The 16,782-nt window shown below is 34.5% G+C and overlaps 1 protein-coding gene across 1 annotated transcript in view; it reads left to right on the forward strand.

Moving 5' to 3' along the window:
• ssp3 (SCAPER domain-containing protein short spindle 3) overlaps positions 1-16,782 on the forward strand; it is a 72,464-nt gene that overhangs the window by 31,613 nt on the left and 24,069 nt on the right. The window contains exon 15 of the mRNA XM_089709384.1: positions 2,195-2,376. Coding sequence (XP_089565510.1) covers positions 2,195-2,376 — 182 coding nt within the window. The remainder of the gene's footprint in view (positions 1-2,194; positions 2,377-16,782) is intronic.

The raw sequence follows: 16,782 nt of genomic DNA on the forward strand, positions 1-16,782 counted from the left end.
TTTACCTTAAAATTTTTATGTTATAATTTTTAATGAGCTCAAAATATAAAGTAAGGAATAAAATAAAATGCTGTGTTGATTTTTATACTTGTTGATATTCTTAAAACAATATGACGCTATAAATTTCGTGAGGTGTAATAAAATTGCATTTTTATTGATCGATGCGAATATTCGGTTCATTAATAAGCCAAAAGTAATATGCTACCTGCTTGACATTAGAAGTCGAGCCGGTTGTAAACTTACAAAAGTTTATTTATACCTATTTGTCAATTAATATGGGGTTGAAGGACAAATGTGATGTTAATATGAATGCCAATTAGTTATAAATGAAATTTTTTTACTAAGATCATGTAGATAGAGGGTGAAGATCCCTGATTATAAACATTTTCTAGTAGAAGAGTATATCGCATCTTTTCCTTCTTAAAGATATATACATTTTAAAAATGTTTCCAGTAGTAACTTATTAAGTATTTCTATTAATATGTTTAATTTACCTTCCTTCGCTTTATCTGATTTTAGATACACAATCGATATTAAATAAACATATATTTTTACCGATGACACTTTAAATTTTATTATCGAAAATCTCCAAGCATTTTATTTGAATCGAGACGGGTATTCAAATTAAACAACTTATTAGACTATAAACCGCCGTGCGCGATGTTAATTAATGGTTATCGTCAACGCCATCTAGCGGTTTTGACAAGAGATTGGCATCTGTCGGTAAATCTGTTTGTTTACGAGTTTAAAGTTTTAGTAAAAAAATCTCGTTTGTTTAGAGTTCATACGTTTTTACCCGACTGCCAAAGAAGGAGGGTAATGTTTTTCGAGTGTATGTAAGTATGTATGTATGTCTTTTCCTTTGTGACCACCTGTAGCCTAAACGGCTTGATGGATTTTGATGTATGAGGTATCGTTAGATTTGTCTTGATTACGGGAGTGTCATAGGATACATTTTATCCTAAAAGTCCCACGGGATAAAGACATAATAATATTTTTTCTAAATTTCCCTTTAAAAAAATATGTATGCGGTATCATTAGATTCATTTCAATCACTCTTTTTTTAGTGTGCAGTCGGGTATTTTGTTTTTTTAATAATTTACTTGTTAATATCAGAGGATCAGATAAAATCTCGGGAACGTGCCAAATTGGTCTTTTTCAATACATTTTTAAATAACAGAAAATGTTGACTTTTATACGACTTATATTGCTCTGTCGGAAGTCAATGTCGCGTTGATAGGTTGATACTTTTTTCGTTTTTCAAACATAAATATTACGTTTTATTTTGGTTTAGCTATTAAATGTTAATAAGGCAAGTTTGCAAGCTTAGAATTGCGTTATTTTCAAGTTTTATTTTTGCTTTGCTTTCGCTGCGAATTTTATTTCAATACGTTATGTTATTTTCCGATGAGCAAAATTTATTTAGACTATAAATTAAAACAATAAAATAAAAAGTACGCATATCTTCTCCTATTGCATTGCATGCTTAGAAAACTATTTGCTATTGGAACTTTGTTCCATGAACAATGTTTTAACTTTTAATCAAAAGCGTTTACAATTTCCACATAAAACTACTGTTAAACAACTGCTACAAAATACAATTCATTAGTATATCTAATTATACAAATACACTATCAAAATAAAAACAATCCTTGTTTACTCGCAAAATTCTCAAATAAATAAACAAGCCAGTACACTATCCTCACAAACGCTCCCTTGCCTTACTCTCCCCAGAGCCACGTAAGTATAACACCTAATGGTTCGTCCCCGCATTCTTAACAATGCCTAAATGTATCCATTTTAACGGATTTATGCCCCGTTTTATTGCACATAGGGTATAGTTATTGTATAATTCAAGAGGACAAGATGTAGTTGTTTTGTTGAAATGAAAGAAAATGTAAATGAAGCTTTAAAAATAGCAAAAAATATGATGTTCCAAATTTTTTAAGTCTAGTCAGACCTTATTAATAAGCCTGACTAATCAATCACGATCATATTTGCATAGTTTTGTAATTATATTGCAAAATATATAATAGTTTTCGCCAGTACGAATGTTATAATTTTCAGGTAACATTACGAGAAATATTTATACAACTTTAATATGTATTCTTACCTATGTTTGAGTTGAATTGATATACTTTATATGCTGCACAAATATAGAATTATAACACTAAAAATATCACATTTTCAATAGGAAAAAGACCTGAAATCGGACCCGAAACTGATGGAGCTAGCGAAACAGATAGCCGATTGTCTGTCTGTTTCTTTCGACGCAGTGTTATGCACTTCTCGAATATTCGACGAGACGCCGAGCAACGAGCCAGAAGACGCCGAGTGCTTGAACATGTTCCGTATACGCACGCACCAGTTTATCACGTGAGTAGAAGATTCTAGAACATTCTAGAACATTCTAGAACATTCTGGTACGTTCGATGAGTTCCCGATAAATGCGCCATTTTTTTGCTCTAACTAAGTTTTAAAAATTATTATTTAGTTAGGTACTTACCGATGAAAAGTTAGGTACTTACCGATGAAATGTTAGTCACTTTTCCGTATTACATATTTGTATTATTTGTGCAATATTGTAACACACACGAAGGCATATTTGATGCGTTTCACTTTAAAACCATTAAAAAAAAACCGGCCAAGTGCGAGTCGGGCTCGCGCACAAAGGGTTCCGTAGCAGCAAATATAATAAATTACAGTTAAATCAACCTATCTCAAAAACTATAAGAGATACTTTGATCAAACCAAAAATCGTTGAAAGAGTTAATTAGCATGCATCACCTCTATTTTTTTTAGAATTTTATACCCCGTAGTTATAAAAATAGAGGGGGGGGGACATACTTTTTACGACTTTGAGAGCTGATATCTCAAAAACCGTTCACTTTAAGAAAAATGTTTTTTAGAAAACTTTATATCATTTTAAAAGACCTTTCCATTGATACCCCACACGGGTATGTACATCGAAAAAAAAAATTTCATCCCTCAGTTACATGTATGGGGGGCCCCACCCCCAATTCTTTTTTTTACTATTTAGTGTCATATTTTTGTAGCGGTTCATACAACACATATTCCCATCAAATTTCATCACTGTAGTACTTATAGTTTCCGAGTAAATCGGCTGTGACAGACGGACAGACGGACAGACGGACAGACGGACATGACGAAACTATAAGGGTTCCGTTTTTGCCATTTTGGCTACGGAACCCTAAAAACCGCTCAACGTCACCATACGCCGTATGGCGTATGTTGAGCGGAACATAGGCGATGTAGGCGGTATCGTCTCCATAATATGTAAATGATGCGTAATTGTAAAAACTATAGCGTACGTCTAGAATATTCGACGATAAAATCTGAAAAAAAAAAATTGTTCTCGATCATTGTAGAAGGTTCGAGTTAATCGGAAAATGAAACATTTGCAATTCAAAGGGATTAAAACACTTGTATGTAATACTTCCAGAATATTCTAAGAACATTGAAGCATCAACATTATTATAACATAACTGCTAGATTACGGGTATCCATTTATTTCGTACTTCGATTTTTCTTCAATTTTTTGTTCGCATTTCTACAATTAATCTACTATAATACAAGACGCTATTGTCTAACACCAAGAAGAAACATCATCCGCTCAAAAGAAAGAATCTTTTGTCACCATAATACAATCTTGCTAATGCACTTTCCCAGTAAGGGATGCCTGTAGGGACGTTTGAAGTGCGGACTGTACATAGGGTAAAGGTATTTGTCGATATTTTGTTATGGGATAGAAAAGTAAAGGCAAAATTGAACGTATTAGGAAGTAGTAAATAAATAAAAATTATTAATTTTTTAAATAGCTTTGCGTTATCACTGAATGAAGACTGTAAATAACATTGTTATTTTTCTGGATGAAAAATAAATCTATTCATGAATGTTATCTGTATGTGTAATGAATTTTAAACAGATTCATATGGTTATTTATTATTGCGTGGTAGAAAAATAAACGTCCACCTTACATCCATATTACGACCTAGCTTTAGGTCGTAGATTTTGATTATTCCTAGATAAAATGTCTATAGTACTTATCTACATAGCCTAATTAGTTTAAATTTATTATCCTCTAAATTTTTGGATTAACGAGCACATTCTAAATTGTAACACACATTTGTAGTATTCAATCACAAAAAATGCACTCTCATTCTTTAAATAAGTAGCTGTAAAAATAAAAATACTCGAGACATCAACGCCACTAAGCAAAGCTAGAAAAAAAAATTGTCACTACCGACGTTTTTTATTTTTTCTCCTGCACGCTCCTTTAAACGCCATTCAAATCCACTGGAATACATATTCCAATCAAAATACCAATCACTTACTCACGTTTGGAACAATGGTCGCGTCAATAAAAATAAACATCGAATCCGCGACCCGTGACGTCACAGTCGCGTTTAATTAAAATCGAGAACAATGCGCCCCTTTGCACAGTCGGGTAAGCGGCAGTGTAATGATATGTGACAGCGGTTATTTTTTGAATTTTGGGAAGTGGTAGCAAATTGGGATGTAGGTAATGTAACTTTTTGGTATTAAGTCATAATATATATATTTTTTTTTGGGAAATACAGGTAGGTACATGTATTAGATAATATTTATCGTAACAAAGTAGAGTGAGCCAGATAAGAAAATTACAAAAATACAATACAAGAAAATTTTGGCTGGGAAAAGGTTAAAAAAAAATTATGCGGGATTTTCCATCTTTAATTTTTGTCCGAAGTTGCACCGAAAAAAATATCTACTTATTTAGGAAACTTTTGCTACATAGACCATGTTATTAGAAGAACTTGTCACGTTAATTTTTCAAATAGAAATCAACACCATCCCTGCCAGTAGGTAAACAACAATAAAAAATCCGTCGCAAAACAACAAAACACCCCGTCTCCGCTCGTTTCGTGTGCACTAAACAAATTGAATGCAACGTCACAGCACAACATGTGTGAGAGCGGCCATTGTGCGCATATGGAACCTGTATCCCGTTGCAGGGACATAGTATAGAAAAGTAAGCAGTTAGAAATAAATAAAAGAAGAAAAATCGGTTCTTGAGGGAACGATTTGTGAAATAAGTTATGTCTAAATATGTAGATATGGTAAAGAATATCGGACTAGGAGTTTTTCAGACAATTATTTCGTTTTGTTTGTTCCAATGACACATTAGTGAAAAAAGTTATGCTTAGATAATAGTGTAGGTATGTAATATTTTACTTATTAACGATGTTATGCGATATGATCTCGTTTATGTGGATAAATATGAGGCGGACAATATGCATAAAATATGTATACATTGTGCAACCAAAATATCTGGCGGTAGTTCCGTAGCTAAAAACAAACAAAAATATGACTTACGACGTATTACTATACTGCCTACATTTAGGGTGCACTCACACACATCAGTCACCGTCACGGCACGTCACCGGACAGGATTAAAAAAAAAAATGTATCAATAGTTCTAGTATGACTCTGTTCCCACACGACAGTCGCCGGCACGAAATCTATCAGTGACGTCCCCGGTCAGGCACGTCAAATAATCTTTCCATACATGTATCATACTTTTATCCCCACTCACCCGGTGCCGTCACGTCTCAGTTCAGTCAGCGTCGTGCTACCGTCAATTGCTACATGTTCTCTAGCGTGACACACGTCTAATCACTCACTAACCTGATGTATGTGTTCAATGATTCAGTCAAACCGGCGACGTGACTGACGGACAACATGACGGTGACTGGTGTTTGTGGATACGTACACAAACCGTCACCGATCAGTCATCGGTGACTTGACGGTGACTGATGTGTGTGAGTGCACCCTTACTCTGTGCCACAACGAATGACACGATGTTCGGTAGATTACAACCGATGATCAATCTAATAGGATTTAATCAGATCGAGTGTGTCGGGTGGGTGGTAATGATACGGTATTGTGCTAGTGCAGCGTGCCACTGCACTGTGCCAATGATTTATAAGTATAAGTATCGATATATAGATAGATGGAAAAACTACTACTTAAGTTAATACTTGAGTAAAATTACAAGGAAAAGTCTTGTAAGTTCGAGATGTAGATACCAATGGATATTTCATAAAGTACTTATAAACTGTAGTAAGTAACGTAATTGTTTATTAGGAGAGGAAGAAGTTTTGTAATTCGACTGAAAAACTGTCAAAATATGTGTGTCGCCATCTAAGATATTGTGTGAATGTGTGTGCTGTTATGCAATACGTTCTTCAAAAATAGAAGTACATAAGTATCGAGAATCGTAAATCGTTTCCTGGCACTCGAATCAATTATTCGCTCGATGGTGCTACATATCGAGTGGCCGATTGTGAATTGAGAAGAATCGAATTAAACACTCGATTCGATTACCACTCGCACCTTGTAACTATGTACTCGTGGCCCTTTTTATACCTTTCTGTGAGTGCTGAAATGTCCAATAGGTTAGTCAGTTAGTGCTTTGGGAAAAGTGTGAAGATAATTGGGTCATTGGTGCAATTATTGCGAATATGTGTTATACGATAATTTTGAAACAGCTATGTCGTTTGCGCATTGCGCTTGAAAATGCTTGATTCATTAAAACTGAAACATTTATTAATTAAACTTAGTTATTAAGCACTCCACGCTGAATGTAGTTTCAGAAAGATATTACTACTTGACAAAAAAAAAATTCGTAACGAGAATGTGTGTCATTATCTAAATTCATCGTTCGACAAATTCTATAGAACTGTTTATATTCAAGTTTACATACAAATCATTGACTTCAATATCACAGGGTAAACGCACGAAATTGTCCCTTGGCACACGGTGTCGGTCTATTCATTATGAATATCAAAAAGCCAATGAGCCGCTTTGTAATTAGACAGCATGTCGTCCGATCGTGTCTCCGCCCACCAATTGCGAAATTAAAATGTTGAGCTCTTAATGCAAGTAAAGCGCTGCCCCGTCGCGTTTCGACTATGTGTGGAGTTGGTGTAAGCGGTTTATGGTTAAAAATTTAAATTTGTTGCTGGTTGTTTTGACTGAAACTTTTGCATTCCTGCGGTTAATAAATATTTTAGTGTACGTGTTGTACAGTACGAATTTTATGTATTGGAAAGAGAAATACAGAATTTGCTAATATTTGAAGCTAGAAGAAGAAAATGCACGGTGTTGTATATATTTTTCAATAGGTATATGGGATATGAATGATGCACTATACATGTATGTATTTAAATAGACTTCTCTTATAAGAAGACAGTTATTTTAATGCTGTTAAATTAACTTTTTACTTAATTTAAAAGTATCTTAAAAATTAAAAAAATAAACGTTCCGCTTCTGATCTGTTTCCCCGCTTACAATTGCACAGGCACAGTCTTTCAAGCGGCAGCCTCAACAGGGACATTTTTAATTTATTAAAACGCAGTCGGTCCGATGATTATTTGATACACCAATATTTATTTTTTATTAGCGCTAACTTTATGCATCAATTTAATAAGGGGCGCGTGGCTATGCCGTCTTGTAATAACAAAAACTAAATATGAATATGTTTGTTTTCATCAACTGTTGTAGATCAGTACAGTGAATAAATAATAGTTTTATTCATAATCGATATTAAGATAGAAAAAATAGGTAGTAGTAAGATCAAGTGAATTTTTTTGGTCATGATTATTTTGGCTTGTTTAGATATACCGTAATAACATATTTTTGGGTGATATTTCTATTCAACTTCCATTTTTTATCATTTGATTAATCACGCCAGTGAGCTCGCATAGCTCTGTACTAAAACATAAAACATAATTATATCAGACTCCATACGCACTCGACTCGCAAACGACATTACCGATGCTCAGTAACAAGTTATTTCGGACGCAACATGCGCCACGCCTCGCGTCCCCATTATGCGAACTTAATTCAATCTAGCGGAGAAACAATATTTATTCAATAGACGCCGAGGGGTGTCCCCCTGCTTCTGTATTTTCTATACCGTGCTGTCAATGATGCGCGCTCGATTTAATCGCAGGTGACCGTTTTCGGTGCGTTTACCCTGTCTGTTATTACGATATAATGCGTGGTTCTTTAAATTAGTAGTGATTTAGCACGTGTAGAGTTTGGAAATTTATTTTTTAATAGTTGTGACCGTATTCGGTGCTTTTACCCTGTCGCTGTGGACTATAATTACAGTATGATGCGTGGTGCTTTAATTATATGTTGAGTTTTGATACTTATTTTGTACGATGTTTGAACTGACTTTTACCACGTTGAATAAGGTAGTCATACTATAATGATTTTTCACTTGATACATTTAATTATGCTTGCTATATTTTAAATAATTTTTACCCTATCTCTTTATCTCATATATACTTACTAATTTCAATTTTGAACACGAGGGCAAATCTTCAACAAGAACACACAAAGGCATAGCGGATATAATTGGTATAATACAAACAGAAGTGCACTCCCCATTCCATTACTATGATAGTCTGTTGGGACATACCGATACTAGAGTTAAATAACTTTCCTGAATTTATATACTAAGTAATAATACGTAGATGGATACGTGGAAACATTGACAAAAAAGTCGTTAAAACATTTCTCGTAAAAACTAAAAATACAACGATTAATGAAGTCTGTTAAAAAACGTGAAAAATTATTATTAGCTGTGTAATAGTTATGAGTAACAATTGAAATTTAGAATTATGGAATTGCAAGTGTTTATAGAAACTATATAATTAAAATAAGAAAGTATCCAACTACATGTTCTTTACTGATGCTGGCTAAGTAATGAAATATTTAAGTACAGAAATTCGTTAAATCTGAAGAAGTCATACATCTAACAAAATAGTACAGTCAATTTGAGAATCTCATTTTTGTCATCGTCTAAAAAGGGTGCAATACTGTGCAAAATAGCGGCATATTTAGTTAATTTAACAGCGCATTAACTAATACATTCACACGTCGTTGCCTGCGCCATATGTGAGATTTGTGACAAAATTGTGCAATAAAAATATGGCTGATTTGCGTTGTGTTTAGGAATATAGCATATGCATGAATAGAAGATTGAAAGTTTTATGACAATATCTAAATAAAAATGTAAAGCTTTCTGCTGGTGAACTTTCAAAGTATTTTATTAGCTACAAACATATTAATTATTATTATCCCTCTTCTATACAAACAAGCGAATCTAAGAGAAAGTCTTGAAACAAATGTTTCTTTTGAGGCTCGGATACGTTATATGCTTTCATGCAGAATTATCTTAAGGAATGGACATTATTAGATTGTTACTGACGATTTTGTGGATATTAAACTAATTATTAAAATTAGTTTAAAATGAAAATTACCACCAAAAAATAAGTGAGTCCCACACTAAAATTTGTCATTCGCAAAACGAGGGCGGCTCACGGCTGTAAATAAACATTTATGAGAGTTTCAATTGCGCATTAGTCGTGTGCTGCAAATGTGGTTGTCTTGTAACCTCCGGGGACTGGGTTCGATTACCGACGCGTGACGTGTCCCCAGACGGTGTGGTAGATTTGGATGATATATCTCAATGTATGATAGTTTTTGCGTGTGAATTGCTTTAGTGGAGAGAAAATTTTTGGTATGTAGATAGGGTTGAAGTGAATAATGATATGTATGGCAGTTAAATAAAATGTTTAAATGAAGTAAGAGTTGAAAATGTGCAAGACTTCAATGTAATTTTCAACTTTTTTTTTCTTCGTTTCGAATCCGTCCCATAAAGCTGAAAGTAGGTACAAGACTAAGCTGGCGACAACAAAGTGAATTCGAAGACAAATATACAAAAATGACACAGCATATTATACTGTAACTGCTTAGACATAACTGCCAGCTGAAATAGGGGAATCTGAAAATCTCTGTCTGCTTTTCAAATACAGCATATACTGTAAAGACTTTCATTGCAACTTCACTACATTTCATACATTATGATTGCGTGCTATTAAAATAAATGATCTCTTTCTTTCAATATAAGCTGTTCAAATATAAATTCATCTAATTTCCCTTCTCAACACAAATGAAGTAGTCACTACTGATTTAGGAACAGCAGGGCCCTGGTATCACGCTGCGCTCTTATGTGCAGTGCAAATATATTTATTGACCAGAGTGAATTAACGAGGGTCTCATTGGGCTGGGCATTGTTTGATTAACTGCCCTTTAAATGAGTTTGTTTTGAGGATAATTTGAAAGGAAGAATAATATTTCGTGGTTAGATTCGAGAAGTTTATGCTAGATGAGCTAGGCAAGCTTTAGAATACTGCAAAAGCGATAGCAATATAGAAACTTCTATGATACTAGGATATAAAATATAAAGTTCTATATTTTATTGGAAAAGACAATAAGTAAAGTATCTTTTGTTTTTCGAAAACTTGTCAGTTGAAACTGTTTTCCGAAGCATCGGTAACTTATTGTTGCATCAAACGATCTTTGATGCTGTAGAAATGAAGAAGTAAGAGTACATTGCGTGTTATATTACGTTTTTTTTTGCACGCAAAACTGTTTTATCGCATAACCAATAGAAAACCTGCCATGCATCAGTATTACAGAAGACAAGTAGAAAATTGTGGTCACGATTGTAGCCAGTGGCTTACACCTAAAATAATAATAGGTCAAGCATCATTATTACCAAGTCGTTATGTCCATCCAGTCCTCTATCCAGAGCTTAGTTTGCAAATAATCATTAGCGGTTCAAACCCGATCCGCCAGGGACGGAGCCCCGTGGCGTTCCCGCTGCGTCTCTCTGCCATAAGTGTAAATAAATACATTGTCCTGCACTAACTGAGGGGGTGTGATTGAGACGGCAGTTCATAATGCAGCTGATTGTGATGTTTTATTTAAATCTGACAAGCTTTGTATGCCCAAGAGGAGTATTTTTTGATGCAATGCTTTTCATGGACGTTTTGATTCTATTGGTAGTGGCGTGATGTTTTGATGTAGCTACTGCTGCGTATACTTATTTGTCCATTTTCACGTTTACAAAGTTTGCTTTTTCCAATTTTCGTTAAATTTAGCGTTATTTGTCCTGTTTTCAAACAGCTCAGGACACCTGAGTTGATGAACTGTATTCTTCTTACAAAACGAATGTATTTTGCTAGTAGCTGCAAATATGTTTAATCAAATCTGTGTAAGGATTTAGTACAAGTTTTTTTGATCCCCGTCTCTAGACAGAATATTTCTACCCTAATCTACTGGAACAGCTCTTCTACCTTACATCATTATCGTATTTACCAACACAGACGCAGAATCCTTGCTTAAATTTTCATTCCGTACATTTCGCAAGCCGATTATTAACACCCAATTTGGTACGCGTCGACCGCGTAATAATAAAAACAAAACACTCGCACACCCCAACGCTTGGCACGTGGTGCTCAACGGGAGCGAAGTCGCGGGGCGCACCTGTGCTATCCCACGACACTTAACGTCAGATTATATACCCCTGTAGAATTGATTAGGTTCTGCTGAGAAATTTTGGTGTGAAAGCAGTTGGGGTTTGTTGCTCTGTGTTGATTTGATTAGCTTGCTTCTGATTCTTCTACTTCAGTAGAACTGCGTTGTCTAAATAACTGGATTCACAAGGAATAACTATAAAGTATCCTGTTTCCTTCACTATAAGTAGATGAATAAAGGTCGACCTTATTTGGGAATATGCTCCTTCCGTATTTAACTGGGTTAAGCTATACAGGTTTTAAATTTTAATCAAAATCAGTCAGCCATATTGAAATGATGATTAACTGCAAAATTGTATGATACCAAAACTATCAAAGCATTGTACTACGTTATTAAGTAGAAAAGTAGTAATTACTAAGAGAAAAGTACAGAAATTACAGCAATTTAAACTTCGTGGCTATGAGAAGGCCAATAACATAATGTGCAAAAGGTGAAGGAAGATTGTTTATATGTTAACATTTGAATGTTTGTTTACAATAACATCCTTAATCGGATTTCAGACAATGTGTCTCTACGTTCAAATGAATGTGGATCACAAAATGCGTACTTGCCATAGCACTACGAGTGTTTTGACCCGAATAATCGAGTTGGACAATCGAGAACAATTCAATACATCGCTCCGAGTGATTATCGCTCATTCGCTAAGTAGTCGCGACGTGGGGAGACTGGGGTGTTTTGGTAGAGGGTGTGCGAGCAAGACGGAGGGATGATCTCGCGTGTGTTAGAGAGGGAGAGGTGGAGTGCTTGAGATTTGAGTAGCAACGACAGATTGGCGCGCACATGTCGCTGCGATGCGCTTTTTGCTAAGTTTGGCGTGGTGATGTAGGGATGTTTTATCGATAGATTGATTGTGTTTATTTATTAATTTAAGGTTTGATGTTCGTTTTTAAAGTAGTTTTTTCTAATGAATTGTATTGTATTGTGTTCATGTTAAGTTTGATGACTTAATAAACATATTATGTTATAGTGTGAGCACAGACATGTTATATAACATATTTATGGCGACGTTATAATAATAACTAAATTGATGTATAAAAAATAAGTTATGATTTACATCAAGTTGCTGCAAAGCAGAATACACTACACACGTCGTTGTCTCCTATATTTCTGTTTAGCTATCTAAATACGTTATTTTACCAATCATCAGTTTATCATACAAACTAAACACACATCAAACTCGATAACAAAATCGCTAATCCGCGACTTCTCATCCCTAGTTGAACTAGATGCCGCACGAAAGGGGAGCCCCGGGCCGAATGGCAGCACTTGTTTGTGCGATTTAATTTCATTTATCAACGCATTACTTACTCAAAAAGAATTACTTACCGGGATTACCCGGCTCTCCCCGCCTCTTCATATGTAAATAGAGAGAGATTTGTCGGAACGCGACATGACTCTAATATTCGGCTTAGGTTTAATGCGTTGAAATAAAATAGTTTTATTGATGCTCAGGCCTGTTCGCTGTTTGTGTGTTAATTTTAATAAAGGATGATAATCGTATTTGCTAGTGTATATTCTAAATATCTATATAAAATGCAATGGTATTAGGTAATATGCGGTAGTAGTTTCAAAAGCTTCGATTGTAAAGCAAAATATCTAAAATATCGTCACTATAACATGAATAGCAAGTGAAATCTATAACCCTATTTATATTGTATTATTTTCATGTTTGTTTCTAAATTCTAAATGACGCAAAAAGTGTCATTGGGTACGTGATATGTGTAGGTCACATATTTGATTATAAACTTTAATTGAATAACTTATACTTTTTATTATGGTTTAATCTGTAGCAATTATTTTGTAAACTTAAAGTGAAAACAAAGACACCTATGTGTATTGATATTGATTTAAGTTTTTATCCCACAATATATGAACATTGGTACAAATATCTAAGAAAACCAAATATGTAAATGCATTGTAGAAACACACCAGTCAGCTACATTGAAAGATATAAAACAGATGTACAGCTTAATTAAATCATATCATTTCACTTAAAATGCGTTCCGTACCCCAGATAGTAAAGAAAGCATCGGCAAACAAAATAAAAATGACACTAATACAATATGATCGGAGATCAAAAGAGGAATGCGTTTTTAATTGAATTTCTCCACATATTGCTTAATGTACCCTTCGCTAATGGTTTGAAATTCCCTTTCGCATAAGGGTGGCGTGAAATAAACTTGTTTTGACTGCATTTACATATATTAGAACTGCATGATGTCTCAATGTATGCGCTCACGCCCCGTATGACTTGGTTCCAATGATTTTATGGTCATTTATGGTTTTTATAATGTTCTTTACATCTGTTGCGGGAGAGTTATGAATATGTTGCAGATTTTTTAATAATAAATTTTTTATTACGTATATTATAATGTGTAGTTAATAATTTGCGATATTTATGCACATGTTTCTATTAATAAGCATCTCGACACATTGCTACTAATACGGTCCGGCTTATATTAGATTATTATGAACTTTAACTCTTGAAAGAATTGATTGAATTAGGTTAAAAATTAAAGACGAAATATAGATGGCGCTAGCGAAGCTGTCGTACACAGTAATAAAATTGTTTTCTTTCTAACTTAAATACCGACTACTTGATTTACTTGTTCTTGGTCAGCCCATAAATAATTAAATATGTATTTAATTCCACCACGAACAAAATACACAGTTATTGATGACTTTGTCTAGTTTAAAAGTAAAAGTATGAGTCAGTATCTACGTTTCGACGTTATCTATATTGCTACATGAGGAATTTAGCGTGTTCGTAATGTTCACTGGTATTTCACTATATTTCGTCGAAAGCCTTATTAATCATACCAATTATAACATGTTTTAAGTGTGTACGTATATTTATTACGTGAGAACAGCTGAAGCTATTTCCATGTAGTTTATATTTAGATTAGGAATTGGTAAAAACATATTCTCCTAAGGATTGTTGATTGAAGCGGTGAAAATACGTATAATATTTCCAGTATCGAAAATTCACTGGCGGTATGAGCTGGTAGATAATAAATTGTTCAAATAATTATTTTTCGACTATAATTGATTCAACTATACCTGTCGCTTAACTCAAGAACTAAACGATAGCTAAAAGTCCCTGATCGTCTGTCCAAAACTTGAGATTGGCAGAATCCGTCCTCACTGGGATCGGGAATTGTCATATAAGAAATAGATGAAGAAGAACTATACCTGCTTAATTTTCTATAATTACATTCCTTTAATCATCGCCATCAAGATTCATAAATACAAAATATCACACCCAATTCAAAGAGAAACATCTGTACCTATGCATGTATTTCCATCCTACCTCCATTCCCTTTCTTTGGGGTTTTAAAAGCATACGCAACATGAATTACGTAATGTGAGCGCATAAATCACGGTGTTTAGAGTAATACGGTGTCATTCGTCTCGGTGAAATTAAGGACGAAAGCATTTTAAACGATCTATAAATTTTTGGTTGCCGGTGTTGCTAGCGCGCGGGTAAAATTCGACCGTGGAGTTTAGTTTTGATTTATTGTGATGTTATTATTGGAAATGATAGGTGAATGCATGAATAGATTATTTTTTCTTTTTATAAGGTCGCTAATTCAAAATAGTACCTTATATAAATTACAATCTAGCCTATAAGACTAATAAGTAATTTTATGTTAACTTAAATTTCTAAATACATAGGTAACTTATTCTAAGACAGTGTCCATTGTCACTTGCTTCGTGTCTGTTAAGGGGAAGTCACTTTGCTCGTGTGCTTTGGCATGATAATTATAACGTTAAATGACGGTAAAGATTTGATCAGGGATAGATTATACTCTAGAACCCGTACTTAATTAGTGTTGTCGTTTTAATCTGGAAGACATGAAGTATGAAAACGTAAACGTTTACGTATTGGGTGTAAAAAATGATAAAATGTAGATAAATTCCACACGTACATATTACTATTACATATTTTAGTACTGCTGTTTTGAAGTAATTAACATGTTACGCGCGAACACAATTACCATAAGACGCATGTGTAACTCGGTAGTTGGCACATCAGTTCGACACTTTCTGATAGATAAATGAACACCATTTCTGACTAATTATATTCAACATACACATGTGAAATACAACATTGATAAGGTACATATTATAGGTTAAATCGCTAATGAACTTCAATATAAGTAATTGTCATTTTCTGAGAAATAAATAAATACCGATCTTGACACTTCATTTTTAACATGCACACGGGAAAATTCCTTAAACCTGGCAACATAAAAACGTCGATGCGCAGGCGCCGCGCACCGGTTCGGCTTCCATTAGCGCGTTTGAATTTAGAACGCGCTCGGATTGGCCGACGGCGCCCATTAATCAATGGCGCCTGCGCGTTGAGGTGTTTTGTTTTGTTTTTTTTTGTTTTTGATGTGCTGCGATCCGACTAAATGAACCTTTTTGCAATTAAGATGATTTGTCTTGAAGGTATGCTGGAGTTGAATTGTGGATTCTAGTTTTGATCTGCCTACAGGGTTAAATAAAGATTGGTTTCATGAATTTAAGTCTTCTGTTGTTTATTTTAATATGAGCTTTTCTATTAAAGAATAATGTATACGAGTAACTATAAATCGATGCAGGCTTATGCTCCTGCTTCTCTGCTCTTTATGTGTATGTTTTCCTGAAATAAAAAAAAAATATTATCTACTTACATAATGTATGTTTTTTTTATGATCATTATGTTTTATCACACAGGGAATAAAAGTACCTAACTCGTTGTAAACAACTAAGAATGCGTATTCATATTCTGTTTTAATATTGTTGGAATGCAACATTTACGATAATAAATGAATATCTCCCATTTCTCTTTGTATAATTGGACATGTACTCGACGCATATTCGATCCCGTGAGACACGACAATTTGGCCGTAAGCTAAATCACCATCGGCGTGACGTAAACCCTTTCCGTACAAACGGTTCGCACGAAACGTAGCTCATTCGGTGCATCATCACTCTCTATATCCGTCTCGGAGCCAGAATATTTAAGATAAGCGCTATCTCAGCACGTCACTCAACAAGGAGGTCCGATATAAAACTCATTGTGCCCAAGAGCGACGCATTAGAGTCGAATTTACGAAATAATTGACGTGCCCATCGCATCGGGCAACATTACGCGCGACTGACCAATCGCGACGCGGCGTTTTATCAGCGGAATAGGAACGGCGCCATCTCGGACGTTTTGTTTTTTAAACGGCGAATGCTTGGGATCGTTGCGTTCCTTTTTCGATAAAGAGCTCTTTTCGTAAATTATTTTGTACGGCAATAGGTGGGTTAAGTGAATTCGGATGGGTTTCGATA

Source organism: Colias philodice, chromosome 22 (assembly GCF_061535455.1).
Source record: "Colias philodice isolate Cphi_HAF_F1 chromosome 22, ilColPhil1 Martin Lab GWU primary, whole genome shotgun sequence".
Taxonomy (NCBI): domain Eukaryota; kingdom Metazoa; phylum Arthropoda; class Insecta; order Lepidoptera; family Pieridae; genus Colias; species Colias philodice.